Source organism: Fonsecaea multimorphosa, assembly GCF_000836435.1.
Source record: "Fonsecaea multimorphosa CBS 102226 unplaced genomic scaffold supercont1.27, whole genome shotgun sequence".
NCBI classification, from domain to species: Eukaryota; Fungi; Ascomycota; class Eurotiomycetes; order Chaetothyriales; family Herpotrichiellaceae; genus Fonsecaea; species Fonsecaea multimorphosa.
The window spans coordinates 129427-156433 of NW_015971661.1; the positions used below are offsets into that span (position 1 = coordinate 129427).

At 53.5% G+C, this 27007-nt stretch overlaps 9 protein-coding genes across 9 annotated transcripts; 4 read left to right on the plus strand and 5 right to left on the minus strand.

The window, feature by feature from the left end:
• Positions 1 to 2: 2 nt before the first annotated feature.
• Positions 3 to 944, minus strand: Z520_09971 (1-(5-phosphoribosyl)-5-[(5-phosphoribosylamino)methylideneamino] imidazole-4-carboxamide isomerase; the record flags this gene model as incomplete). The annotated part of the gene is made up of 3 exons (XM_016780465.1): positions 3 to 289; positions 354 to 540; positions 645 to 944. The coding sequence occupies 3 exons, from the start codon at positions 942 to 944 to the stop codon at positions 3 to 5; spliced, it is 774 nt and encodes a 257-aa protein (XP_016628384.1).
• A 380-nt stretch (positions 945 to 1324) lies between these two features.
• Z520_09972 (uncharacterized protein) lies at positions 1325 to 2289 on the plus strand (the record flags this gene model as incomplete). Its single annotated transcript, XM_016780466.1, has 2 exons — positions 1325 to 1708; positions 1774 to 2289. 2 exons carry the CDS (start codon positions 1325 to 1327, stop codon positions 2287 to 2289), a joined length of 900 nt encoding a protein of 299 aa, XP_016628385.1.
• A 4062-nt stretch (positions 2290 to 6351) lies between these two features.
• Z520_09973 (uncharacterized protein) lies at positions 6352 to 8518 on the plus strand (the record flags this gene model as incomplete). Its single annotated transcript, XM_016780467.1, has 3 exons — positions 6352 to 8066; positions 8121 to 8204; positions 8257 to 8518. 3 exons carry the CDS (start codon positions 6352 to 6354, stop codon positions 8516 to 8518), a joined length of 2061 nt encoding a protein of 686 aa, XP_016628386.1.
• Positions 8519 to 9167: 649 nt separating this feature from the next.
• Z520_09974 (uncharacterized protein) lies at positions 9168 to 9919 on the minus strand (the record flags this gene model as incomplete). The annotated part of the gene is made up of 2 exons (XM_016780468.1): positions 9168 to 9731; positions 9791 to 9919. The coding sequence occupies 2 exons, from the start codon at positions 9917 to 9919 to the stop codon at positions 9168 to 9170; spliced, it is 693 nt and encodes a 230-aa protein (XP_016628387.1).
• Positions 9920 to 11384: 1465 nt separating this feature from the next.
• On the plus strand, positions 11385 to 16796 carry Z520_09975 (uncharacterized protein; the record flags this gene model as incomplete). Its single annotated transcript, XM_016780469.1, has 1 exon — positions 11385 to 16796. The coding sequence occupies one exon, from the start codon at positions 11385 to 11387 to the stop codon at positions 16794 to 16796; it is 5412 nt and encodes a 1803-aa protein (XP_016628388.1).
• A 504-nt stretch (positions 16797 to 17300) lies between these two features.
• On the minus strand, positions 17301 to 18236 carry Z520_09976 (uncharacterized protein; the record flags this gene model as incomplete). Its single annotated transcript, XM_016780470.1, has 1 exon — positions 17301 to 18236. The coding sequence occupies one exon, from the start codon at positions 18234 to 18236 to the stop codon at positions 17301 to 17303; it is 936 nt and encodes a 311-aa protein (XP_016628389.1).
• A 533-nt stretch (positions 18237 to 18769) lies between these two features.
• On the minus strand, positions 18770 to 19534 carry Z520_09977 (uncharacterized protein; the record flags this gene model as incomplete). Its single annotated transcript, XM_016780471.1, has 1 exon — positions 18770 to 19534. One exon carries the CDS (start codon positions 19532 to 19534, stop codon positions 18770 to 18772), a length of 765 nt encoding a protein of 254 aa, XP_016628390.1.
• A 1054-nt stretch (positions 19535 to 20588) lies between these two features.
• Positions 20589 to 23372, plus strand: Z520_09978 (uncharacterized protein; the record flags this gene model as incomplete). The annotated part of the gene is made up of 1 exon (XM_016780472.1): positions 20589 to 23372. The coding sequence occupies one exon, from the start codon at positions 20589 to 20591 to the stop codon at positions 23370 to 23372; it is 2784 nt and encodes a 927-aa protein (XP_016628391.1).
• Positions 23373 to 24319: 947 nt separating this feature from the next.
• Z520_09979 (uncharacterized protein) lies at positions 24320 to 26301 on the minus strand (the record flags this gene model as incomplete). The annotated part of the gene is made up of 4 exons (XM_016780473.1): positions 24320 to 25249; positions 25298 to 25669; positions 25720 to 25849; positions 25931 to 26301. 4 exons carry the CDS (start codon positions 26299 to 26301, stop codon positions 24320 to 24322), a joined length of 1803 nt encoding a protein of 600 aa, XP_016628392.1.
• Positions 26302 to 27007: the final 706 nt, after the last annotated feature.

Here is a 27007-nt window from a genome sequence, read left to right on the forward strand (position 1 = left end):
CGCTAGGCATTCTCTGCGTTCCATCTCACACAGTCCTCGAACCTGGCTCCACTCCCGCCAAAGATGTCCAAGGCACTGCCGATGGTCAAATCAACCTTGCCTTGACTGCACTGCCTGACAAGGTCAAGATCAGCCACGGTGCGAGCGCCGCCGGCATATGTCACGGGTATCGTGCACCAGTCGGCCAACCTCGTGACGAGCTCGGTGTCGATGCCTTGCTGCAGACCTTCGTTGTCGGCTGCATGGATGAGGAACTCCGAACAATAGGGTTCGAGCATCTTGATGCTCTCTGCGGCGTCCCTTGCGTAAGCGGATGGATAGCAGGAAGAGCCCACCGAGGCATGCGTACATACCTCTGGTGATCTCCATTTCGGTGATAGTCTGCCACTTGTTCATGGCGACGAACCACGTATCGCCTCTCCTCCTACAGCTGAGGTCGATGACGAGTTTGTCTCTGTCATCCGCCAACGTCGCGAGCACGGACTTCAATCGCTCCAGGGAAAAGCGGCCGCTGGGAAATAAGAACGAAGTTATAATGACCTACTACTTCGTATTCTTGCGCCTTAGACAAGCCGGAATCTGGAGTTCGAGGGCGATAAATCAAGCAGGGGAGGACTAAATGTGGTCTTCTTCTGTCTGCTTACCTTCTCGGCGCCAGCTTCAATCCATTCCCTGGCATTTGCATCGGTGATGCCACCACCGACCTGGAGTCGCCCCGGCCAAGCAGAGAGAGCCTCCCTCGCAGCCTGTTCGTTGCCGGGTCCCAGCATGATGACATGGGCGCCGCGGAGATTGGCGTCACGGTACAAATTCGCAAAGTATCCCGCCGGATGTTTCGAGACGTAGTTTGTCTTGAGCTCGGATTCCTGGGTGCTCAGAGTCCCGCCGACGATTTGTTTGACCTGCCCGGCGTGCAGGTCGATGCAGGGCCGGAAGCGGGTCATAGCGGGCGGAGAGGATTTGTAGGTGAAAATTAGGGAGAGAGCACCTAGGTATATAAGAATCTTTTATGTATTTTTTGCTTTGAAGAAACGTATTGGGACGATGAACATGGTTCTACGGTATGTAAATGGAGCACAGGGCAGAATTGCGGCACAAGGGAAGGATCCGCCAATCAAAATTCGATGGTGTTGGGGCTTGCTTGGGGAATGGGGAAATTTTTGGGACCATCACGACCATCCCAAGTCATTTGGATCTGGCCCGACATTTGTACAATACTGTCAACTGCTCAGGTCCTGGCAGTGGCCCCAGTGGTGTCTGCATAGACGACGTCGGATACCTCTCTTGCTTGAGCCCAGCCACCAACAGAGCCCTTGTTCAAACAATGTTAGGGAAGCGAAAGCGAGAAGTCGCTGTTGCGGCTCGACCACGAGGGCGCAGTCCCGACGACGACGACGAACAGACTATCCCAACGCCTGTCGCTGTCGATCGAGAGATATTCCGCAAATATTTCGAATCCACGTTCGAACCTCTTCCAGAAACCGAGACTGTAACGCTCCAAACACAAGAGAAGGAAGCAGACGAAGACGAAGAAGAAGATGACAATGATGGCGAGGTCGACGCTGAGTCTGTGGAGGCAGAGTCCGAGTGGGATGGTCTCTCAGATTCAGAGCACGAGCACCCAACAGTTGAGATTGTGGAACATCACGCAGCGGGTGACCTGGCAGAGGAAGTTGGAGCGCGTCGGCAACAGTACAAGACATTCATGGTAAGTGGCTGTAACAGTTGTTGTGAATTACTCGGTTGTGACGTTGGCACTGATCCCTACGACAGAGTTCCCGGCCCCCAAAGGAGATAGATGGCGCGGGTAGAAAAGGTCCTGTCAAGGAGGCCGACGACGAGGACGACGCTACTACCGAGGCCCTGAATCTCAAACATGATCTTGATCTTCAACGCCTCCTGAAAGAATCCCATCTGCTCGAGCAGGCAAAGGCATCGTCCACACTAGGAACCCACCGGCACAAGGTGGTGGACATGCGGATGCAGGCCTTGGGCTCCAAGGCCTCCATGTTTCATCAAGAGAAGATGCCGCTGGCGCATAGAAGGGGGATCCTGGCGAAGGCGGCAGACCGGGAGGCCAGCCGAAGAAAGGAGGCCCGAGAGAATGGCATCATCCTGGAGAAAGCCTCGGGGAAGTCTAGGTCCAAAGACACCCGAAGAGAACGCGGCGTGGACGTCCCTGCTGTGGGCAGATTTCGAGGAGGCACTCTGACGCTTAGCAAGAAAGATGTCTTTGATATTCAAGGACAAGGCCCTTCTAGACCTCGTGGAAAGATACGACGACGATAATGATTGGCATGTATGTCCACTTCGACTGCAAGCTTTCAAGAGAAGTGAAGTCTCCTCCCTGTTCAGTCCGCACTTGCGCAAAAGGCAACCTTGGTTTGGACCTTACCAGCACTCCATTTCGCTGACCTGAACTCGCCGCCAGGCTGGACCGGGAGTTTTCTCTCTCCGGCGTTCCCTCGTCTGTCGGGGGAGAACAAGGGGGGATATTTGTCATGAACAAAGCGACAATGCCACATCGAGGCGAACTCTTCCAAAGCCAGCACCACAGCCTGAAACAAGATACTTCATCTTCGCGCTGCTCCCCGCTGCTTAAGTCAAGCATGGGTCCTCGTGTTACACCACTGCTTCAGCCTTGGCTCTATAAGGTAGAAAGCTTGAACCGTTCATGGAAGCGCTAGACGAACCTTTGGGGCCTCTCCTTGCTGGACTGTCTCACACTGACCTGGATGCCAGCTTGTGTCAGTGCTGGTCCCTGGACGACAACCATCACGTCCGGATGCAGGAAGCGGTGATAGTTCTCGCTGACTGTTTCGGGTTGCTCTCGACTCGATTCCATCCCCTCGGTCAGAGTGGTCTTGTGTCGGAGATTTGCCAGGGTTGGCCATGTTCACTGGGATTGCGCCACTTTTCACCGTTGGTAGCAACCACAAGCGAAGGGAAAGGAACTATGTTTCAAAAGTCAGGGAGCCTCGCGAGATCAGTGGAAGGCTCGTTTTCTTGAGCTTCGTGAAATGCTACGAATCGCGTGTTTGAATATTTCCTCGAATACCTTGTGGAATCGATCGGCTGTCAAAGTTGGGGGCCTTCAAAAAGGTTGCAGCAACGACTGGTCATAGACAGCTGCAGTGATGATGTGCATCCCGAGTCTTGGGCGTGATGGACGGCCCAATCACTTCGACCACGGAGAAAAACACATCTTGGGAAGCCAGTGGCAATGGAGATGACATCTCTCAGGCCTAAGGTTCACCCTTTTGTGACTGATGTGGCTGTCGAGTCGTGCAGAACCTGAAACATAGCGCCATCGGTCGGCCATTTTTAGGGGGCGTGGCGCGTGCGTCGAGATGCTGGAGACGGTCAAAGCCGACTCGAGAAAAGACCCATCATCCAGACTGAGCCTCGACAGGGTACCGCGGTCCATCTTTCGGCCTGGCTCTCGACTTGTAAAGCTCTGATCTGAAACTGTTGGTCAGGCGTGGTCGGCCGATGGCTGTGCGCGCCAGTTTGAGGTCCATCGCGGTCAGCCGGATTCGACCAAGGAGAGGAGAGGGAGACAGGATTCTCGGTGCGTAGTGCGTACAGCAGAGACCAACCATTGTCAAAAGATGGCGTGTAGGAAGGATTGTGGGGGCGTGTGTGACTGTGGTCAGCTAACGAAAAGGGAAGTAATTGGTGTTTGGTGATGGGAAGAATGCGAAGAGGGCGTCGACTGCGGGCGCCTGGACCACTTCCGTCACGTGGGCTGCGCTGCGATTTGCTTGTGCCTGCGCGCGCCGTCAACTCAAGCAAACAGCGAACACACCAATCACACTGGAAACACGAAATGCATCTTTTACGAGTAAGTTCTTGCGATGCTCCTTTCCTGCTCGGCATTCCAGGCCTTCGTACGCGATGCTATCGTGGATGAACAGGATTTACGACGGGCAAGCCCCCGGGACGCCCTTGTCGTCGACCTCGACATCCTCCCACCTCGTATCTCCGCAGTGTCATCGTGCAAGTGAAGCCATCGGTGAAGAACCTGCACATGTGTGAACCGCATTCGGCGAATAAATGGGTACCGACAATCACGCTTATGGGGTCGGGGATTTTCTTGTGTCAAGCTATTGAAGATCATCTCGCCATTGGTCATATCAAGAAAAAGGGGGCAGGCATGGAAGAATCAAACTCATGGGACCCTCATCTTCAAGTTGCATTGGGTTTCGTTCCGATTTTTGCCTGCGAAAGGTTGCAGTTGTGGGCACTCAGAGGCCAGAAGCAAACCCGTCCCAGCGTCAACATGGGTAATCGTGGTAATGGTGGAAATCTCTGAACGCGGATGTCGGCACCTCAGCAATGCAGCATGAAGGGCACTGCGACTTCTACGACGCTGTGCCGCGCCTGTTTTAGATGTGTTTCTGAATCATCAAGCCGTTGGCCGAATGGCTTTTGGCGCCAGAGTGGGCGGACAGCATCCCAAGACAACCGCCAACGCGAGACTATTCGTCCAGCCGATCCGCCGCTCCCAGCCACTCGTTTCATCAGTTCAACGTTCACATTGCATACTGACTTCAGCGAGACGCTGACCGTGGGGATACGAGCAGACTGCCCCTCGTGCGATGACCCCTCTTGTACGATCAAAATAGCAACCTGGCCGGGTCGGCATACTGCCCTGGCCATTACCATACTGAAGAATACTGTGATTTTTCTGGGTATGAACCGCACGGACAATACGGAGCCCGAGTACTCCATAGGGCTTTTCGGTAAACATACCTACGAGTACGAGTGCTGCTCGTGAACGGGCTAGTTCGGGGCTTCCAAGTCGTCGCAATTCCGCTTGTATGAGTACCGAGATACTTCCCACGGAGTTCCTGCGAACACAACGACGTTCAAAGTAAATATCTCACTTTTCTGAAAAGAGAACATCGGATGCAGTATATGTTTCGGATGTCAACAAGATCAAGCTGCAAGGTTACTGAATAAATCACGGATTTTGCAACTTCCGGAGGCAGATGGCTGGAAGGTTTTTCTTGGGGGGGGGACCAGAAATGGTACGTGGTACGAGGTAGAGACCAGCAACCCAGAGGTGTTCTTTAGTCCCAGGAGGGAGAAAAGATCAACAACAGAAGCATGAAGAAGTGGAGCAGGCGTATTGGTACCTGTTCTAGCGTGGATTTTCTTTGAAGTGGGACGTGAACGAGAGGCTAAGGAGCGGCTACTGTGAGCTTTGGGCGCAAGCGAAAAGAGGAAAATACCAGGAACCTAGGGGCACAAGGTCTGTCAGTCATCGCGGTCACCTTTCGCCCCTTGACTACTGTCGAGGCGGCAAGCCAGCCTCCAATGCTGTGCTGTTATACCATAGGGAGTCCAAGTGGGAGTCGGACCAGGCCGGTGCCTGGCATCCCTTTGCAAAGAGCTGGCTGGACTGGCGGGAAGAATGGCATCAATTGGTGCTACTGTCACCCACCGTGTGCTGAGCACAGATGTCGCCCTCCCTTTTTCTTCCATGGCGCCCGGGCCCGCCTAACAAGATGTCATCCGTGCCCTGTAGAACAGCCCTGGCCAAGATTTTCCTCGGGCGGGATCCCTAGGCCAGTAGCCCTCCTGGCCGCCTGTACTCTAGGCTTAAGCTAGCGGGGAAAAAGGAATAGCGGAGACCGCGCTCTAGGGGACTAGGGGACTAGTATTAGAGCCCCAGCGCCCACAGCTTTTATCCGCGCCCGCAGTCTGTCTCTTTTCCCTCTCCTCCTCACTGCTCGGTCGTGTTCTGTCTCTCGCTTCCTCGCTGGTCCCGGTCTCACCCTTCGACTCTCCCTCTCTACCCTTTTTCCCTCTTCCACCTCATATTCCCTCTGCACCTTTTATCACTCCTCGATTTGTTTCACCTCTTTTGTTGCTACAGCATCCTCTCAGTCCTTCTTCCTTGTCAACCTTCACTTCCTGTACTCGGCCTTGCCCTGAGGACTTTTGAGAGACTAGCTTCTCTCCTTACCCACTTTCGTTTCACCTGTCCTCGCTTCCCACGAACTCGAGACAGGAGCTCTACCACGTCTGGACGTTTTGCGAAGCTGGTCTCTCGCACTGACTCCCTTTACATCATCGACACGTTCGCTATACACATCGCAAATTCTCCTCTTGCTCAGTTGTTTGTGGTCCAACCCGTCGCCCAACGATCCTTTCCCTCCGCAGACGAAGAAAAGGAACAACCAATTTTCTTCCATTGAACAAGAAGATAGACCCTCAAGCACTCTACTATATTGCATGAGTTGAGCAACAATATTCACTGCGAGTTAGTGAAGGCAGCCCACAAACTTCCGTCCGTTTCCGTCGACCCTTGGATAGCGTCGACGATTTGCTCCCCCAACTACCATGTTTCCCTCGAGCGGTGCGCCAATGGCCCAACCTCAGAAGCCAGAGACATTTATGCTGTCAAACGAGGCACAACAGAGCTTGCCCCAGGATGCGCAAGTCGCCCTGCAGCAAGTAGACAACCTCAAATACTTTCTCATTTCTGCGCCGGTGGACTGGAGTCCCGATTCCCTCATCCGCAGATTCCTCCTTCCCACAGGTGAATACGTTTCCTGCGTGCTATGGAACAACCTGTTTCACATCTCCGGCACCGACATTGTCAGATGCTTGTCCTTTCGTTTCCAAGCGTTCGGCCGGCCGGTCAAGAATCCTAAGAAGTTCGAGGAGGGTATTTTCTCCGATCTGCGCAATCTGAAATCAGGCACAGATGCATCGCTGGAGGAACCCAAAAGCCCATTCTTGGACTTCCTGTATAAAAACAACTGCATCCGGACGCAAAAGAAGCAGAAGGTCTTTTACTGGTACAGCGTGCCTCATGACCGTCTGTTTCTCGACGCCCTGGAGAGAGACCTGAAGCGCGAGAAGATGGGCCAGGAAGCGACGACGAAAGCAGTGGCCGAGCCAGCGCTCTCATTCGAGTTCGACTCGTCGCAATCTCTGTTTGAACAGCTTACAAAAGCTCAGCAAGCCAGCTCATCGTCGTTTGCAACCGCAAATGCAAATGTGAACTACTCGCAGCCGACTTCGCCTGTCCTTCGAGCAACGGATTCTATGCCTCCTCCCATGGTCCCTCAGATGCCACGCTCTCAGGAGCAGCCCCAGACCATGTATACTAGCATGAGCATGCACAACAACCTCCCAACCCCCCTTTCCACCACGGCTATGTCCCGAGAGCCGGATTTCTCTCAAGTCGCATACGACCGCGCCCACATTCGTCATGCCTCTATGCCCGCATACATGGAGTACTCCCCAGCTCCTTCCTTCGTGTCGTCGCACTTTGAGGACTACAGCACTCGCGGCCTCTCATATGAGCCCATCACACCACCCCAACATGCCATCCCTGGTGCTGAGCCTGCATATATTGCCAACGAGGACACGGGTCTCTACTCTGCCATCCCAGAGATGCAGCCAATGCCGACTTACAATCCAATGGCTTCGTTGCCGCCTTCTACTCTTGCAGGGCCGCTTCACGTGACTGCACCACGACCGTTTCCTCCTACCAACGTCTACTCGGTGATTGAAGGGTCTCCGACTTACAAGGCAAGGAGGAGGCGCTCATCAATCCCGTCATCCATCATGAATGCAGTGGCTGCCAATGCTGTCGCTCAAGTCACTCACGGAATCAAAGCGCATCTCCCTCAAAGGCCTAGTGATCTTCGCCGCTCCATGTCGAGCTCTGTTCTGCCTATTGCGGAAGGCGATGAAACCGGCGACCAGTCTCCTCCTGGTCTCGCGCACAGCTACGCATCCTCGGTGGTGAATCGCGAGCATCTCAATGATTTCTCCCGGCGAAGCACACCATTACCAAGCCTCGAAGAGGATCCAACACACTCCCTTGGGATGTCGGCTGGCACTGAACACATGCCTGGTCTTATGGGAGACGATATGCACATCCACTCGCTGCAAGCCAGCCCCGCAGTCCGGTTAGAAAGACCAGGGCCGGTCCGCAGAGCACGAAGTGCAACCATGATGGAGCTTGGTGTACCCTACAAATCCCATTCATGCCCAATCCCCAGCTGTGGGCGTCTTTTCAAGCGCCTCGAACACCTCAAGCGGTATGCCCGAACCCCTTGTAATCTTATTGACGCTTACTGACACGGATTGGCTAGACACGTGAGAACTCACACTCAAGAACGCCCCTACGTCTGCCCTTACTGCAACAAAGCGTTTTCACGGTCTGACAACCTGGCACAGTGAGTATACCCATAGTCCGAGTTTTCTGTAATGAAAACTGACCGTACACAGACACCGCCGAACTCATGAATCTCAACAAGATGGTCAACCTGCTCCTGTGACCAGTGAAGAAGAAATGGAGAACGAAGAGAATGACTTCGGCTCCATGGACGAGCTCTCCTCCCCAGATGAAGTTACCCGCCCCACCAGCGTGTCTGGTATGATGGCCATGTCCATGCCTCCTCCCTCGACGCTCGTCATGCAACCAATGACTTCTCAGCCAATGATGGCCCCCAGTCAGCTTGTTCAACCTTCGATGCTGCAAAACATGTAGACCTGAGACATGCATGTTGCAACAGCTGAATGATTCACCTGCGAGAACGGAAAAGGAAATTATTATGCTTTTAGTGTTTACCGCGAGCCCCGACTGATTCCTGGAAAGGAAACGGGACCATGCGCCTGACGAACCAGAGCTCGATGCATGTGGGAGTTTACGAGGCGGCAGGCAAGATGTTGAGGACTTTTGATGTTGGACAGCACCCTCAGTAGGGAGCTGAATGGTGGCATTCTTCCCCTTGTATTTTGATCCTCATCTCGTCTCGGGCCCAAGACAGAGAGTAAAACATCTCTGCCGCCTACGATGAGGACTTGAGCTTTGGCGATTTTGCTGGATCAACTGTACATATAGCCGCATTTATTTATGTTTCATCTATCCTATCAAAAGGGGACAAAAACAATGCGTTTTCAGGGGTCTACACAACCTTTCCATTCGCTTTTATCTTTCTAGTATTTGAAACATCATCACGGGGAAATTTAGCGTCTCCACGTTGCCATTGCTGCGTGGTTCCAGAACGTAAATTCAGTGGACGAGGTCACAGCAATCTGTGAAAAGTCCACGGCGCTCTTTTCTCTAGACTTGTACATAGCCACTGTGGTGTCAGTCTGGCCCCAAAGGAATTTGACTCGTGGTATCGTGATCTTGCTTATGCCCTAGCACTACTGCCTCGCCTCCCAACAACGACCTGGTCGTCTTCGTCTTCGTTATCGGAATCATCACGAAATCCCTCTTCTAACTCCCGGCTTAATCGTCGGTTCGAATCCGACACGTGTTCTCCTCCCATACCAGCACCCCGACTCACAGTCCTCGTGGCGGCGTCCATATTGGAAACTTGTCTCTCCATGGCGTCTCGTCTCCGGTTCCGTTCTTGGGCGTCAAATCCCACCATCGCCTCACCAGATTCTTCGTCAAAGAGAGTGCCCTCATCTACGCTGACGATGCTGTTGGACCGGCCTCGCGAGCGCCGAAACGACCATGTTGAGGGCACAATGAGTCGGGTGAAGAGTGTTGGCAGTCCATGGCGAACGTGAGCAGGTGCTATGATGTTGAGAAGGCGGGAAGAGAGGGAAGCAGAGGCTGATTGGACCGATTGGAGTGGTAGAGGGAGGTACTGTGAATAACGGGCTCGATGGCGCCGATAGAGGGGCAGTAAGACGTAGAACACCATGAGATAGAGGAAGAGGGAAATGGACAGAGGAAGTAAAATTGTCTGTACCACTCGTCAGCCCTGTCAAAACTCACACATTTGATTTATGAGGGGACTCGTACCTTGGTGAAGTTAATGAAGCCCGACCCAGCCATGGCGCTGCTGGCGACTTCGGTGCTGACGGGAGCAGGCGGTGTGTCTGCAGTACCGACGATTGTGCTGGGCAGCGAGCGCCTCAAGACGAAACCCATTTTCACACCGCCATACTCGGCGGCAGGGAAAGGTGAGAGGGACACAGAGCTGCGATATATACGAGGTGGTATGGAGTGAGGTGCTCGAGTATAGTGCCCGTCGTGAGATTAACCGCAGCCAAATCTGGCAAGCTTGGTGTCCAGACCGCGGCCAGGAGGGGCCGTTCGGCGGTCGAAGGCGAATTGGGACTCTCTCCCAGGTGATGAGCGGGCACCTGGATACTTGTCCTCCTCGTACGGGTATCACAGACCGTTCTCTGGGTACTGTCGTCCGGAGCGGTTGTGGACAAGCACAAGTGTCAAAGAGTCAAACCTCGGCGGCGTCGAGGGTCCGGATCGCGGGCAGCAAAAGATTCCGAGGACGAAAAGCGAACGTGATCACTAGGGTATCGTTCTCAGAGATGGGGGACACTGCACAGTACGTACTACTTTGTGGCATGGTGTATCGCGTGCATAGGCAGGAATTGAGATTGGTTTAGCTGTAGATTGAGCGAAAGGGATGGCGACGCATTGGTGGTTAGTGGGTGACGATCCCTGGTGGAAGAGCCTAAGGGAGTCGTGCAGTGGGCACTTAGCGGGCATGCTCCCCTAAGGCTAGGAGGCTAGGACCCCTACTGGTACCCTTCTGCACCCTACCTACTCGGCCCAGCCGTTGGCCGAGTCCATTGGTCCATGGCGCCGCCGCCGCAGCCGCTTAAGCAATCAATGACCCCAAGCACGCCGCCAAAGACTGTTTGACCGAACCCCTGGCCGGAAGGCACCACGGGCACCAAGCACCTGTGGCGCCCACCAAAAGTAACCCACAACGCCTGGAAAGCAAGGACAAGTTTAAGATCCCTCATTTGCTGGGTGGCTCTTGGACGGGTCGGGGAGACTGCGATGCACACCTGACGGCACTCTGGCACAGTTTGGAACCGTCGTTCATCATCACCACCGCGGCCATCCTTGTCCTCACGAACTTCGACAAACGCCGCCAACCTGAGCGACGTGTCAAAGTGCCCTTCATCTTTGTTTGAGAGCCAGCGTTTTCTCTCTTGCTTTGTTCGAGTCTTTCGCTCTCGTTCACTTGGGTATAGCGCTCGTTGACGTCCGCAGCCAATAAATACGCCGTTTCGTTGTCTGCAACCACGCCCAATTGTTTACCGCCTCATCAGCTGAACGACCCTGCTGCCTCTTTGTTCAACAGCACCGTGCGACCACTTCGACCAAAAACACGTGCTTGCCGCGTCGCAAATCCGATATCTCTTGTGTTGGAACTCGGTGTATCAGTGCCCAGAGAGTGCAGGACATCATGCAAGAATAAACACCCGCCACCCGCAGCCGAATCCGAGATTGTCACAGAATCAGGGCCATTTGGAAAAGAGGGGGAGAAAAGTTTCGAAGAGGTGGACTTCCCCTTTTGGGGGCATAACGACCGCATCTAGGTACACATGCGTCCTGTTGGTCTGCCTGCGCGCCATCGAGTATGCCCCAGATAATCCAGACCGACAAGACGACCAGACAGTCGTCCGCGAGCAAAGGTTTCTTTCGACGCAACCGGGACACCAAAGCTGATAGTCGACATGAAGGAAACGGCAGTCTCGATTCCTCCAATACCAACGGCTCCTGGGGCTCGCGTCATTCGAAAAGAGAGTCGGTAGCCTCCAACGATGGCCAGGATCCTGATAATGCAGGTCTAGCCATGACCGCCGGCGTCATCACCTCCATCCCTTACTCTGCCACGACGGCAGGTGGGCATGCACCAGTAACGGTGGATTATCTCCCTCGAGACGACCAAGTACCAACCCGGAAAGATCCACAACCGTATCAACTTGCGAGAGGTTCTGATTTTCACCAATACCCTGCCATCAATGGAATATCGAACGGCTCATCGCACCCGACCGGGCCTCGCCCGCCTCCCCAGCCGACAAGCGCAACCGGCATCACAATGGCATCCAGTCAAGCTGGGGATCGAGGCACAAAATATCAGCAATGGGGTCGGCCTGGGAGCAGCCATGGCCCTCAGCATGGCACCTACGACTCGGTATCGACGAGCGACTCATACTCTGGATCGGGACACAGGAGGTCTTTTGACGGCGCCAGCATAAAGTCAAGTGCTTCCACAGCTACAAGAGGCTCCAGTCTATTTTCCTCGGACAACTCATCGCGAACGGCAATGCCTCCCCGGCAGGACTCCGACTCTTCTGTCACTGTAATTTCTCCCACCCATTCCAGACTTTCGAAGATCAGTTCACATTCGGGCTGGCCGACCCAGCAAGCCTCGCCCTTCAGCTCGACCACTTCCTTTACTCCAGCCGGGTTTTACCTGCCGAAACCATCAAGCGACGCAGAAATTGAAAAGTTGTTTCTGCAATTGATGCACAAACGTGGATGGCAAAACCTGCCCGAGCAAGCCAGGCGACAGATGATGGCATATGCGCCCGCGAAGAAATGGACTCTTGTGCATCAAGACAAATTGACAGAGTGGCAAGGCGAGCAGAAGAGGAGACAACAAGCAAGACAAACAGGAGCCATTGACGGGCCAATCTCTAAAGACGTCGAGGGCACCCCCGAGTGGTATGTTAAAAGGATCCTAGATAACAGCATCACGCCCAAACAGCTGCAAAGTCTGAGTGTCAGTCTACGAACCCAGCCCATCAGCTGGGTCAAGGCGTTCATCGAAGCACAGGGTCAAATCGCCTTGACCAGTGTCTTGATTAAGATCAACCGACGTCAAGCCAGCGGCCCAACGCCCGTCAGTTCTGTTGCATCAACCGACAAGGACTTGGACAGGGAGTATGATATTGTCAAATGTCTAAAAGCGTTGATGAACAACAAATACGGTGCAGATGACGCTTTGCAGCACGAGCAGATACCTATTGCTCTTGCGACGTGTCTCATTTCTCCCAGGCTTACCACGAGAAAACTGGTGAGCGAAGTCTTGACTTTCCTTTGCCACTGGGACCAAGGCCAGGGCCATCTCAAGGTCCTACAAGCCCTGGACTTTGTCAAGAACCAAATGAGTGAGAACGGTCGATTTGACGCCTGGATGCGCATTGTGGAGGTTACTATAGATGGCCGAGGCAAAATGGGCAGCCTTGTAGGGGCCAGCGAAGAGGTCCGTAGTGGTGGCATTGGTATGGAAAATCTTCTGATGGAATATGCCGTGGCCACGCTCGTCCTCATCAACATGTTGGTGGATGCTCCCGACCGCGACCTACAATTACGATGCCATATCAGGGCCCAGTTCATTGCCTGTGGGATCAAGCGGATACTGGTGAAGATGGAGTCTTTTCAGTACGACGTGATTGACAAACAGATTGCGAAGTTTCGCGAGAATGAGGCAATCGACTACGAGGATCTGCTACAGCGCGAAGGAAGCAGCATGGTTGAGAGCATTGAAGGGGAGGTCAAGGACATGACGGATCCAATGCAAATCACAGACGCCATTATGTCGAAAGTCAACGGCACAAGAACCCAAGACTACTTCATCTCGGCCATGCAACACATGTTGTTACTTAGAGAGAACAACGCCGATGAACGGCTGAGAATGTTTCAGCTCGTGGATTCCATGCTCAGCTACGTGGCGATGGACAGGCGACTACCAGATATGGATCTCAAGCAGAGCTTGAACTTCACCGTTCAGAGTTTGCTGGATCGGCTGCATACCGATGACGAGGCTCGAATCGCTTTTGATGAAGCCACAGAGTCGAGGCAGATTGCCGAAGCAGCCATTGCTGAAAGAGATGAAATGGCAGCGCAGATTGCCATGGGTGCTAATGGCTTGGTGAAGAAGCTGCAGAAACAGATCGAAGAACAAGCCGGCATCATCGAAATGCAATCCAGGCAAGCCGAGTCCTTGAAATCGGAGGTTGCCGAGCTCCAACGGATAAGGGCTCAAGAACTGCAACGCAATGAGTTAGAAACACGAGAGCTCTATCTTATGCTTCGGGATGCCCAAGATGTTGCGGCTTCTCGCGCTGCTAAGGAGGGCTCTGCATCTCAAGATCCTGCGCAGTTGGCAGGCATTTTGGACCGTGAGAAGTTGATGGAGCGACTGGAGCGCAACCTTGAGCGCACCAAGACACAGTTCAAATTGGAAGGCAAAGTCTGGGGTCAGACAGGACCTTCCGATCGACTTAGAGAGCTCCGCGAACAGATGGACGACGCCGTTGATGCCGATTTCCAAGAGCAGACACGACGACACCTCACCAATAGTGTTATGGGAAGTGTCCATCGCAGCAATGCTCACAAAGGACCCCGGAGAGCCGCATTGGAGGCCCTTGCGATCAGCGAAGAAGCAGACCAGGACTCGGATATGGAAGAAGATGTCGTCTTTGAGACGCCGCGACTTGTCGAATACAAGAGGCCGAAGATCAGCGCAGAGCAACAAAATCAACAAAGCAACCTCCTTGACGAGCTTGCTTCGAAGGTCAAGAAGATCGACGATGAAAGCGACGAGGCTGAAGGAGAAGGGGACGATGCTGGTGTCACGACTGGACCAACCCACCCAAGCCTGGAGTCCCAGTCACCCAGGACTCCTCTTGACGAGGGACAAGCGGAGGAAGCCAAGTTCAATGGGCCTCCTCCTCCACCTCCTCCACCACCTCCTCCGTTGTCAGATCCGGCGTCTACATCTTTGATCGCCGGGTTTGAAGCAGGGGCGCCTCCACCACCGCCGCCGCCACCTCCGCCGCCTCTCCCAGGGATGCCCATCTCTCCTGCTACTCCATCCATGCCAGGCTTCACCGGTGGGCCACCTCCCCCTCCACCGCCTCCTCCTGGCTCTCTACCTCTGAGTCCATTATCACCCATGCCCCCGCCACCACCTCCTCCCCCAGGCGCTCCGGCGCTACCTGGTGCCCAGCATGGGCATTTCTTACCCCAATCACCCGTGGTGCCCGTGCCTGTGCTTAAGAATCCTATTATGCGGCCGAAGAAGAAACTCAAAGCCTTCCATTGGGACAAAGTCGATACACCCCAAGTTACTGTCTGGGCAGAAAATGTGAATGCCGAGGCCAGGGAAGAGAAGTACCGCGAATTACAGCGTAAGGGTGTCCTCGATGAAGTTGAGAAGCTGTTCATTGCCAAGGAGATCAAAATTATTGGTGGCGCAGGCAGCAAGGGAAAGAATGACAAGAAGCAGATCATCAGTAGTGACATGATGAGGAATTTCCACGTCTCTATGGCCAAGTTCAAAAATGATTCCGCTGACGAGGTCGTGCGGAAGATCATTCACTGCGACAAGGAGGTTCTGGACAACAACGTGGTCATGGATTTCCTACAAAGAGAGGACCTTTGCACGATTCCCGAGAACATCGCTAAGCTCATGGCACCCTACAGCAAAGATTGGACCGGACCTGATGCACTGACTTCGAAGCGTGAGCAAGATCCATCCGAGTTGACAAGGGAAGATCAGATCTATCTGCAGACGGCTTACGAATTACACCATTACTGGAAGGCCAGGATGCGAGCTCTTGCTCTGACACGAAGTTACGAGCAAGAGTACGATGATATTTCTGCTAAGCTGAAGGATGTTGTCAATGTTTCGGAAGCTATCCGCGACTCAACTTCTCTCATGAGCGTCTTGGCCCTTATTCTCGATATCGGAAACTACATGAATGACTCGAACAAACAAGCCTCGGGCTTCAAACTTAGCTCTCTTGCACGACTGGGTATGGTGAAGGACGACAAAAATGAGACCACGTTCGCCGACCTTATTGAACGTATCGTTCGCAATCAATATTCTCAATGGGAGGGCTTTGTCGAGGATATTGCTGGCGTCATTCCTGCTGCAAAACTCAACGTTGATCAATTGCGGCAAGACGCAAAGAAGTACATTGACAACATCAAGAACGTCCAATCTTCACTAGACGCGGGCAACTTGAGCGATCCTAAGAAGTTTCATCCTCAAGATCGTGTTGCGCAAGTCGTACAAAGGTCCATGAAAGATGCAAGGCGAAAGGCAGAGCAACTCCAGCTCTTCCTGGACGAGTCGTCAAGAACGTACGATGACATTATGACTTATTTCGGCGAAGACAATCAGGATGAAAATGCTCGCAGAGATTTCTTCGGAAAATTGAGCGGCTTCGTCACAGAATGGAAGAAGTCACGTGAAAAGAATATGGCCATGGAAGAGAACAAACGACGTCTCGAAGCTAGTCTGGCTCGGAAGAGGGCTCAGGCGAGTGCGAATGTCAGTGGCGCAGCAAGCGGCACCGAGACACCAGGCAGTCCACCCGCTAATGGCGCCATGGAAACCTTGCTCGAGAAGCTTCGAGCTGCAGCGCCGCAAGTGAAAGATCAACGTGACCGAAGAAGACGGGCAAGGCTAAAGGAGAGACATGATCAAAGAATCGCCAGCGGCCAGCAACTCCCCGAGCTCCAAGTAAAGGACGGGGTGGAAGAGAGTCGCGGTCTTACTGGTCCGGGAGAGAAAGCCAATGATGATAATCTGAGCACAGACGGCACTAGTGCCAGAGGGGATGTCAGTGAAAGCGAAGACGTCGCCGATCGAGCTTTGAGGGCTCTGCAGGAAATGAGAAGTTCGGCTCCATCCACAGGCGACGAACTTGATGTGAGAAGGAGGCGGGAGGGAGCTGACGAAGAACGCAAAGCCCGACGAATGAGACGCCGGACTGCACAGCAGAGTACCAGCAGTGTCACGCACACTATAATATCACCCACGAAGACAGAAGAAAGGGGCGGCCAGGACGGAGCCGATGATGGCTCATCTCCCACGGAGGACAAGCGATCATCTGGGGACACTTTGAGTCCCGTGGCCACACAGCCGCCACCGGCGATAATCGTCAGTCCAACGCCGGATGACGATGATGACGAAGGTGAAGCCGGTCAAAAGGATGAGGCAAAGAGGGAAGAGGGCTTGGTCCAAGAATAAAGGAAAGGAACATAAGCTTGGGTTCCAATGAACCAGGGGGGCCCATGACGGCTACCCATTGTACCAGGATTGAGTTGGATGGGGATAAGCATTATCATCTCGAGTCTTGTTCTACTTTACATGCAAAAGATACCCCCCAGCAGAATAATTGTTCCGAATAGGAGAGGAAGCCAGCATTTGCTAGGGTTTGGACCTGGGGATACCAAGCACATCAGTATCAGGGGTGGGGAGATATTCTTGTGTAGCTATAACAACCCATCAGCGGCAGCAAATGAGAAAGAGAGACAGCAACTGAGGACGATGGTATTTCTTGCTACAAGATTGGGCCAGAAAAGCATTCGATGTCTCTGATGCACTTTATGGAGATGGTGGATGAGCCAATATCACCATCCCAACCGATACCTCTGCCTTCAGCACTCTTTCTGTCTCTCCTTTCAAGGGCATCAGCTTCGCCTTTATCTCAACCCCTGCAATCCCCATCCTGTCTGTTCTTCAAAGCTTCCATCATAATTTCCCCGGCCAGAACTTCTTTTCCTTGACCGCCCTCTCTTCCCACGCAAAGTCATGTGCAAAGATGACTTCAAACTCTGCCGGGGTCTCCTCTCCCTCCACTGTGAATCCCTCCTTCGAGGCCGCGTACAGTCGAGCCAGGGTCTCCTTTGACCTGGGGATGTCCACGTGCATACAGCAGTACCTCCCTGTCTCATCCGTCCACGTCGCTATGTCGCACTCCCCCGTCAACAGTCGGACATCGTGGCACGCATCCCCGGCTAGGCAAACAAATTTGGACGGTTGGCTGGAGATCTTGCACAAGAGATTGATATGTCCCGGGAGGTGGCCTGGTGCATTGACAATATAGACACTGCCGTCATTGAAGAAGTCGATCGCATGTGGAAAGGTTGCAAAGGATTTCCATGAGAACTGTGAGTTACCACCACCATCTGGGGGAGGTAACTCTATCGTCCGTTCCAGCGGGAGCAGATCTGGTTCGAAGACTGCATGCTTCCCCAAGTCGAATTGCGTCTTCCCACTGAGAAGATCAAGTGCACCATTGCCCACGATGAACTTGGTCTTGTCGTCATCGAAATCCTTGGGATAACCAACGTGATCGTAATGCACATGGCTGAATATCACGTAGTCGATGTCATTCACGTGGAGACCTCCAGCTGCTAGTGAAGCAACCGCGTCTGGATGCGTAGAGACAGGTCTTCGGTTGGCGAGGTGAGCACTCAACGCTGGCGGGTAGAGGTCGAGCTCCCGTCTCATACCCAGGTCGAAGACGATTCGTGTGACTTTTTCGCTTTCCACATCTTTGTGCTGTATCAAGAAAGACAAGGAAGGCACTGTTCGTTTGGCGACAGGGTCCGCTGGAACCACAAAGAATCGTTCAGGAATCGTGAGGTGGCCGGAGCTCAGAGCATGAACTGACACAGTCGCCATAGTAGTCGTCATTCATCGGCAGTGCCTGGAAGATCAGGACAACCGGCAATGTGCTTGAGATGGTCTGCAGGGGTACGATTGTTTGCTGTTACGGAGCTCGAGTATCTGCACCACGTCGGCTCGAGGCTGGACGTTGTTTAGATCTTCCCCGCACCAACCTATGCTCAGAGTCATCCGCGGCTGATTCGACTGCGGGATAGTTGATATGAGGGGAAGCCGATTTCGATACTTCTCGCAGGTGGAGCTCTTCTGGGGCCGTTCGAAGTCAGATGCAAGCTCTGTCGACGTCCAGAGGCCATCCGTCAGGTTCAAGACTGGCCATGCGCGCCGCCGCGACCGTAAAGCATCTCGGCATTTAGAGCCTCTTCGACCTACTCAGCCTCGTGAGGGGGTCAGAAGTCCTCGATGCCTGACAGCTCCATGAGATACAAAGCCCGCCTCAATATTCCAGTTCTTCTGTACGTTGGGAATGATCGACGTATCTTGTTGTCAGCAAACCGAAAGATTGCAGAAGAGGTCCGACCTAGGCACTGTCACACATTGTGTTGCTTGTTTTTCTGCCTATTGGCAACACTGGGTGGCACAAATCGTAAGGCGGACAGAGATGATTCGAGCTCATTGATGGCTGCATCCGAGACATTCTTGTTGAAGTCAAGATTTGGGCCTCCTTTTCTCTCCTGATCTTTGCCCTTTCCCGGTGCGACGACGGCGGAACATTTCTTGTTATCCGTTCTGGAGTGCTGTCGTCGATGGCTGCTGCTGGAGGTGGCTTGATCGGTAGTGGTTGACACTCTCCTGCGGCGACTTTCATGGAGCATGGAGGTCGACTTGTCAATGCCAGTATCCACAATGCGAAAGTTGTAGATCTTGGGGAACAGGTGTTTGTCAATCAGATGGAGACGTCGTTTCTGCGGAGTCGAACACTTTCTGTCACAGTCCTCGACAAAGCAAGCATATGTCTTCTCACCTTTGGCTTGTAGAGCCTCGCGAAAGGTATTGTGGTTCTCGTCGATGTGCAAAGCTAGGAAGTGAGCAGTGGGGAAGTTTTTACCGCATGAGGTACAACGATTGGAATGGTCTTTGGCATAATGCACCTCGAAATCTTCGATAGAAGCAAAGTCCAGGGTTTCCCGGTGAGGCGGCAGAGAGCACTGCATGACAGGTTTGGCTGGCAGGTCGGCGACTGTGGCTACAGCACTGAGTTTTGCAGGACGAGGAGATTGAGATTCCTCGGCCACAGAACTGGCGGTGTCGCTGCTGGAGGACAGGACCGATGACTCGCGTGATCGCTTGACCATGGCGGTGTGAGTTTCCCGGTTGATGGGGTTGATACGGGTTATCTGGGTCTGATCAGCCTACTCACGCTTCAAGATGGTGGCCCTTTCCCCTTGCATGCCTAGATCGTATCGAATGTACCGGACTGCCTCCAGAGCATGATTGATTGATGAGAGACACAGGAGTGACGATGGCAAGGGACGACCATGGACCAATGACAAGGATGATGAGGCCAGGAAAAAGAATCATGGGCCATGGCAGACTGCGCACCAGGAAGAGAAGCGGACGCCGATGGTTGGATCTCAGCCCGAAGGAGCCAGGCCCGGAAGGGGGAAAGCGGTGCCTAACGAGCCAGTGCCATCCCCACTGGTTGCGCCTAGGCTAGACACTGGCTAGGGTGCTGCCACTGTAGGCGTCACTAGGCGAGCCTTGAGATGGTGATTGGGCGCCCCTGGTGCCCCCGATGAGCCTGATCCGCCCTGATCAGCCGGGGCTCGGGTGAGGTCCCCTTCTCACTCGTTACTCTGTTACCTCCCCTGTCTCTCCATCGCTGCCTCATCCTGCTGTCACAAGCAACCCAACAGCCAGCCTCTTTGTGCTTCTCGTTGGTCTTTGATCGTGTGTTTCAGGTTCTGCAGCCACGATCCACGAATATCCTCGATTTGACGGTGCGTGCGGTGCCACCACCACGCCAGAAAGCCGCCCGGACTCGTCATCCATCTTGCATCTGACCATCTATCTCAAACTCTCCTGCGAAGCCTCAACGTCTCTTCCTCTCTCCATTTCACTCCTTTTCCAACTGCTCAACGGCCACTAGCGATTACGGTCCAGCAAACACGTCCGCCCAGTGCTTTATTCAACAGGCTTTCACGAACTCCGCGTTGTCTCATTCAGCCCTCCTTGTCTCCTTGTCACGTACCTCCACCTGGCTGAAACTAAATCCGCGGCTCGACCATTCTTTGTCTGCCCACGAACCACTCCCATTTCCGCTCTCATGCCGACCATTAGATAAGAGAAGGAGCACGCCTCCCCATCTCCTCGTTGTCGCGAACCTGGGTTGGAGGAATTGATGCGGATATGCTCGCCTCCAAGCCACCGTATACCGCCAGTGCTGGCAATACCCAGCCGATGCCCATCCGCAACTTCTCCGAGACCTCGACCAGAACCCAAATGACCTCGATGGCTCTCCAGGATGGTCTCTTTACCTCCCCAACGGACTCTGAATTCTCCGATGTCTATGACGGGCTGGACTCGATACGGGCATGGGACGAGAAAAAGGTTGGAGAGTGGCTGCACTCAATCCGCTGTGGACAGTATGAATCTCTCTTCAAGGCCAACAACTTCACCGGCGAGAGTCTGCTGGAATGTGATCAAAAGATTTTGTCAGAAATGGGCATCAAGAAAATCGGTGACCGTGTCCGAATCAATGTTGCAATCAAACAACTTCGAAACAAGTCGTCCCTGTTGCGGTCCAGGAGAAACCGGGACAGTCTTGCTATCTTGGATGGCATTGCTGGGACTCCGTCGTCCTCCGACTCTCCTCGAACTCACGGATCCAGGTCTCACAATGGCAGCGGCAAGCGCTTCTCTCGCCAGCTCGACTCCTCTGTTCTACAGAATTTCAACTCGGCTAGCACAGGGTTCAAAGTTGGATCGAGACCAAGCTCACCTTTAGCTGATGTACACAGCGCAGGTCTCAGATCCCATCGTTACGCGCAGAGCCCCATGGACAGTGGAAGAAACGCCTCTGGCGGAGGATACTTTAGCCAACCAGGGTCAGCAAATTCTACGTCCGGCAGACGACCTGAAACTCCGCAACTCGCAAATCAAACGACACGAGCAGCTCATCTCCGACAGAACTCGAGTATCGATGGCCTGACGCCAGGTGGACTGCCGTCGGGATCTCCCGTCATCAAAATCATCCACAACGGCGGCCAAACAAAGGTTGTCAATATCAAGTTCTGTCGCACGGCTGACGATGTGACGTCGACGGTGCTGAAAAAGCTACATCTTCCAGAAACGCATTTTCGCAATTATTGTTTCTATGTCCTCAACGGCCTGGAACCAGATCCAGGAAATTGTCGTCGAGTAAGCGACAGCGAACTTATGAGAATTTGTAATGAGTCGACCCGGTCCGAGAGAAATAGGTTGATCCTCAGAAAGATTAATGACGGGCCTCCCGATGTGGACGAACTCCACAAGGCTGCTAAAATCGCGGCCGATGAATCACAAGTTCTGCACAGCAACGCACTGAGCTCGAACAACATGCGCAACCAAATCAAGCTTCAAAAGCTGACGGGCGAATCCTGGCACAATATTCAGGTACCCATCTCGCCAGTCACCACTACAGATCGAAATCGAAACATCATTGCTACTGCGGACGAATATGACCGACAGGAAGCCCAACAACACCTGAGAGTCCCTAGTAACCAGAGTACGAAGCTTCGTACGTTCTTTGGGGCACGACCTCCTAGCGAGATGATTGTGCAGGAGTTGACGTCTTATTTCCCTGCTCACCAACGCGAGGATATCGAAAAGACTATGAGACTGTCGGTCCGCCGCTCACAGCGCATGAGTCGTGCACAAAGTCGTTTGAGCGTGATGAGTAATGTGAGCATGGCTTCCAGTCTCAAGGATGCTCCTCCCGTACCAAGCATTCCTAGTATCGCCGACTCCTGGGTCTACCAGACCGGCACGAGCTCTCGTGCTCCTGCAGCACGACCACTATCCGTAGTGTCGAATAGGTTCAACCTCATGAGTCAGTCGTTCCGAGATTCAATCGCCTCTTCAACACTGCACCCATTGCAGGAAGAATCTCCTATCGAGCCGAACAGGAAGTCATACGTCTCGTTTGACAGCGGTTCCGACACTGCGGCCCAGAGCGAAGCAGCTAGGGCAAGCTACTTCGACGAGAGTCCTGGGGTTACCTTGAACAACGACAACATGAATGAACGGCTGTCGGTGATCGTTGCTGAGGATGGCGAGGAAGAAGATCAGGAATTGAACTCGTTCCTTCAAGGAAACAGCTTCGACAAGAACAACTGGATGAAGGGCGACTTGATCGGCGAAGGCTCGTTCGGCAGTGTCTACCTCGCCCTCCACGCTGTAACTGGTGAGTTGATGGCAGTCAAGCAAGTGGAGTTGCCAAATGTGGCAAAAGGTACCGAAGGTGATAAGAAGAAGACGGCCATGATTGCGGCGTTGAAGCAAGAGATCACGCTCTTGCAGGGCCTGCGCCACCCACATATCGTGCAGTACTTGGGTACTTCGTCGGACGAGGAGCACCTCAACATTTTCCTCGAGTATGTTCCTGGTGGCTCCATCGCCGGCATGCTCAAGCAATACAACACCTTCCAAGAACCTCTGGTCCGAAACTTTACTCGACAAATTCTCGAGGGCCTATCCTATCTGCACGCTCGCAACATCATTCATCGAGACATCAAGGGCGCCAACATTCTGGTCGACAACCGCGGTGCCGTGAAAATTTCCGATTTTGGTGTCTCCAAGAAAACGAACTTCAATGGCATGAATTCTGCGCCCGGCACGCGCACATCCCTCCAAGGAAGCGTCTTCTGGATGGCTCCTGAGGTGGTCCGCCAGTCGGGGCAGTCGATCAAGTCGGACATCTGGTCAGTCGGATGTCTTGTGGTGGAGATGTTCACAGGATCCCGCCCATTCCCGTCAATGACAACCCTCCAGACTCTGTTCGCCGTGGGAAGCAACAACGAGAAACCGACCATTCCCGAACATGCGAGTGAGGATGCGAAGCGGTTCATGGGGAAGACCTTCGAGGTTGACCATGAGAAGAGGCCCGGCGCGGATGAGTTGTTGAGAGAGACGTTTCTGTTGCCTACAGCGTGAGGGCGAAGTTGAGGCTGGAATTGGACGGATCTATGTGTATAATATGAGCGCTCGGCGAATGTCAGGACCATCTTGCTGGGTAAGATCTCACAGTCTGAGGTGGGAAGAAACAGCTGTGGATTCGAAACAGATCAGCCTGTTGTCCGAACTGCAGAGCCGGTTCTAGAAAGTGCAGGGCATAGTTTCCTTTGTTCTTCTACGTATTATCTACGGATCAGCTTGGGACGATGTTGTGTCTGTATATCACCCGCGGATTGATGAAGGCGACATACCCCCGGAGGCAGGTGTTAATTGGTCTGTGGACATGTGTCAGATAGAGACCACAGAATCACCGCCCCCCAAGCGGAATGAAATCCATGGACATGCTGGTACTCTTGTGCTTGGCTGTCTTGTCTTGTCCCTCGGTGCAGGTCTGCAAGGCCCTCTTTTCAAAGGAGAAGGACGAGGTACTGAGTATAACATTTACTCCGTCACTAACATGGGATCATATCAAAGATTCGAGAGACGCTTTCATTTGCAGGGTATCAGATACACTGTATGTTGCGTATAGGCTGAATGGACTCTTTCTTGGTCCTCCAAAATTCATTCGTACCTTTTTTCAGGAGCAGACAGTTCAGCTGGTCAGGACTGCCGATTCCCGTGTCAAACCTTGCGAGACAACCAGCTGTCTCCTTCGTCTGGTTCCTCCTCATGGATACCTATAGATATCTAGGCGCGCTAGCATGTTCTAAAGTCATGGGATGGCAATGCTTGATGTGTGGCATTACCCTCCTTTGCCACATCTGGCCTGCTCTAACGATGAGGTAGTGTCACGATTTGGCCCAGAACCTGTTCGTTACCTGGGTAGGTTTCGAATGGCTTGATTTCTTGATATATTGTTCTTCCTAACCTTCCTGAGAGGTTGCGACATTCGCATCATTTGCACCCAGGGGATGACTTTGTACCCGCTAAGATATGTCCATGGGCTGGATTGGGATATGGACCGTCGGAGGCGGTCGAGGAGAGTCGTGCCCCGTCATCTTCACACCGTTAAGTAGGTTTTGCTGGCCTCCATCAGTCCCGCTGTTTCGTGGGACAACATTATTCGTATCCGTCATCTCTCCTAGGGGCTGCAGTGGCCTCGGTGCAGCCTGCACTTGGTGCAAACCATTGATAGCTGCTGATGTTCCATTCGTCATGTGGGAAGGCTGAGGAGGTGCAACTTGTGCCGTTGTTGTGGACGCAGGCTTCTCAGTCTCTTTTCGATACCGTAGTTGCACAACCAAACTTTCTTGAGTATTCTCATCCTCCTCCACCTCGTCGGGTTCGAGGCCCTCATCACTCATAACCTCGTCGTCGTCGTCGTCGCCTTCATCCTCTCCGTCAAAGTCCGGCTCTGACTCGTCTGGTTCGTCTTCGTTTCCACTCCATTCTTTACCTGACGATTGTGCTTCGTCGCTCTCGTCTGAGTCCATTTGGTCGCCATAACCTTGTCTGGTCGGCTTGACTTGTCTTCCCGACCTCGATGTTCTTACTCCACGCGAAATGGGCATGGTGTTGGGCATGTCCTCACTTGTTTCTGTAAAGTTGCCTTCACCAGTCGCTCTTTCCAGCTCCTTGCGCTGGTCGATCAACATGCTCTCTCCGTACAGACCACCCACCCTCGACTTGACGTGTCTCCCACTGGCCGTCACGGTCGGTCCGGTCTCCAAAGGGGTAGAGATACCTGAATTGCGCGCGGATCGTTTGCTGGAGAGTCCGTCCGACCCATATTCCTCGTCTGAATATGTATATCTCATTCTCTTGCCACGTGTTCGTCCCTCGTATAGTGAAAATCCGGGCTCCGGTCGAGCGAAAGCGGCCTTTCGGGCAAGGCGATAGTCGCGACGTCTGCGCTTCTAGTGCAATTGTCAGCGTGGACCAGGAAAGCGCGGCAGGGTGCCTACCTCTTCACCAGCCTCAAATCTTGGAATGGCTGCCCTCAACTTGTCACTAATCACTTTGGAATTGGAACTATGTTCGTCGGCGAACTTGTCTGCTAGGACCATGACGTCGGGGATGGAACCAGCAACGCTGAACCATGTGTTTGTCTTTGCAGTCTTGCCGTCATTTTCTCTGTAAATTCGAAAGTGCGAGTCATCCTGTCCTTCAATGAGCCAATACTTTCGGCGATATTGGTCGGAAAACCAAGGTTGAACGCTTCGTGGCTGGTTTCGGTCGTCGTCCCGACGTGTCTGCTTGTATGACTCTTTGATGAGCGCTTGCACGGCTTCGGAGGAATTGAGAGACCAGAGAACAAGGGCTTTTAGCAGGCTCAGCTACAGCTTGGTCAGCAGTGCGTAACAAAAGGAGGAAGGCAGCAGCGTACCCGTTCCTCAGGGCTCATGTTGTTGAAACTTTTCCCTCCGTGGAGAGGGTTGACTCCCTTCCACTCGGTCGGCCATTGACTGTGGTTCGCAGAGAGCGCATCTTCAAGTGCCCGGCCATAGTGTCCGCGTCTAGCAAGTGTTAGAGATATAGGGGGTGACGGCGCAGGAGCTCGCTGTGGGCAGCGTGTCATCCAGGGTGCGGAGACTAACTCGACATCCTTCTTTCTGTTCAAGACAAGACCCAAGAGCGCACATAATAGTCTCTCTACTTGCTCGTCGGGAAGTTCTCCGGCCACCCCTCTTTCAATGTCCTGCGGGCCGTAGTTCGGTAGAGATTTGGGAAACACGTCGCTGAATCGGCTTCTGAACATAACAATAAAGGCAATCGCCGGGTTGTCGGCCAAAGTATACTCGTGGGGTGGTGAGGGTGCGCGTTTGGGAGGTTCGGGGGTGGCTTCAGGCTTGGGCGCCGGCTTGAAATATCGATCCAATCCCGTAGGCTTCAACGACATTTTCTGTACCATTTCCTCATCGTCGGAGGACGGCGCAGAAGACAATGAAGAAGAGTCAGAGTCGGCCATGGTTGGATGGAGAGGAATTGAGCACGAAGGAGAGAGAGACAGGAGCGGTACAATACGGCGGGTGTGTCGCAGCAGGAGCACAGTGAGGGGAGGGAAGGGAAACTACAAAATCAGGAAGCGGTCTGATGAATTCACTTGGCGCGTTGAGGGCAAGTTACGCGCTGCTCGGCCAATGATCGCATTTTTCATTTGTATCCCGGCACCGTCGGTCAACACGTCCCTTCATCTCCTTGACGGCGACCTATCCCATGCTAATCATCCCCCTGAGTTCGAAGCACCAGTTGGCCTTCAATCACCAGTTGTCCACTGGCCAACTTCTGTCGTTTGGTTGTTTGGGGGCCGCTCACCATGAACAGCAGTGTTTCGGGGGACGCCATCTTGCCAAGCGTTCGAATCAGCCTCTTCTGAATCCGACCTGAGTTGCAGCGATCGTGCGTCGGGCCCCGTCCTTTTCCCGTGCACTCAGCTTCGTACAATCCTGACAGCGCTCTGAGCCGTCGATCTGCTTGCCGGCAGATTTTCGACTGTCGGATTCACTTCCTTCGACGCCGCTGCGGCATGTCACCCCCTTGCCTCACTTTCTGGCTGAGATCAAGCATTCTCCGAGAAGACGCGGGGTTCTCCGGGTTTCATGCCCAGTGCCATACCAACGGCGCGCCCGAATTCTGTGCGTTGATTCTCTCGCTGAAGATTTTGGCGAAGATGG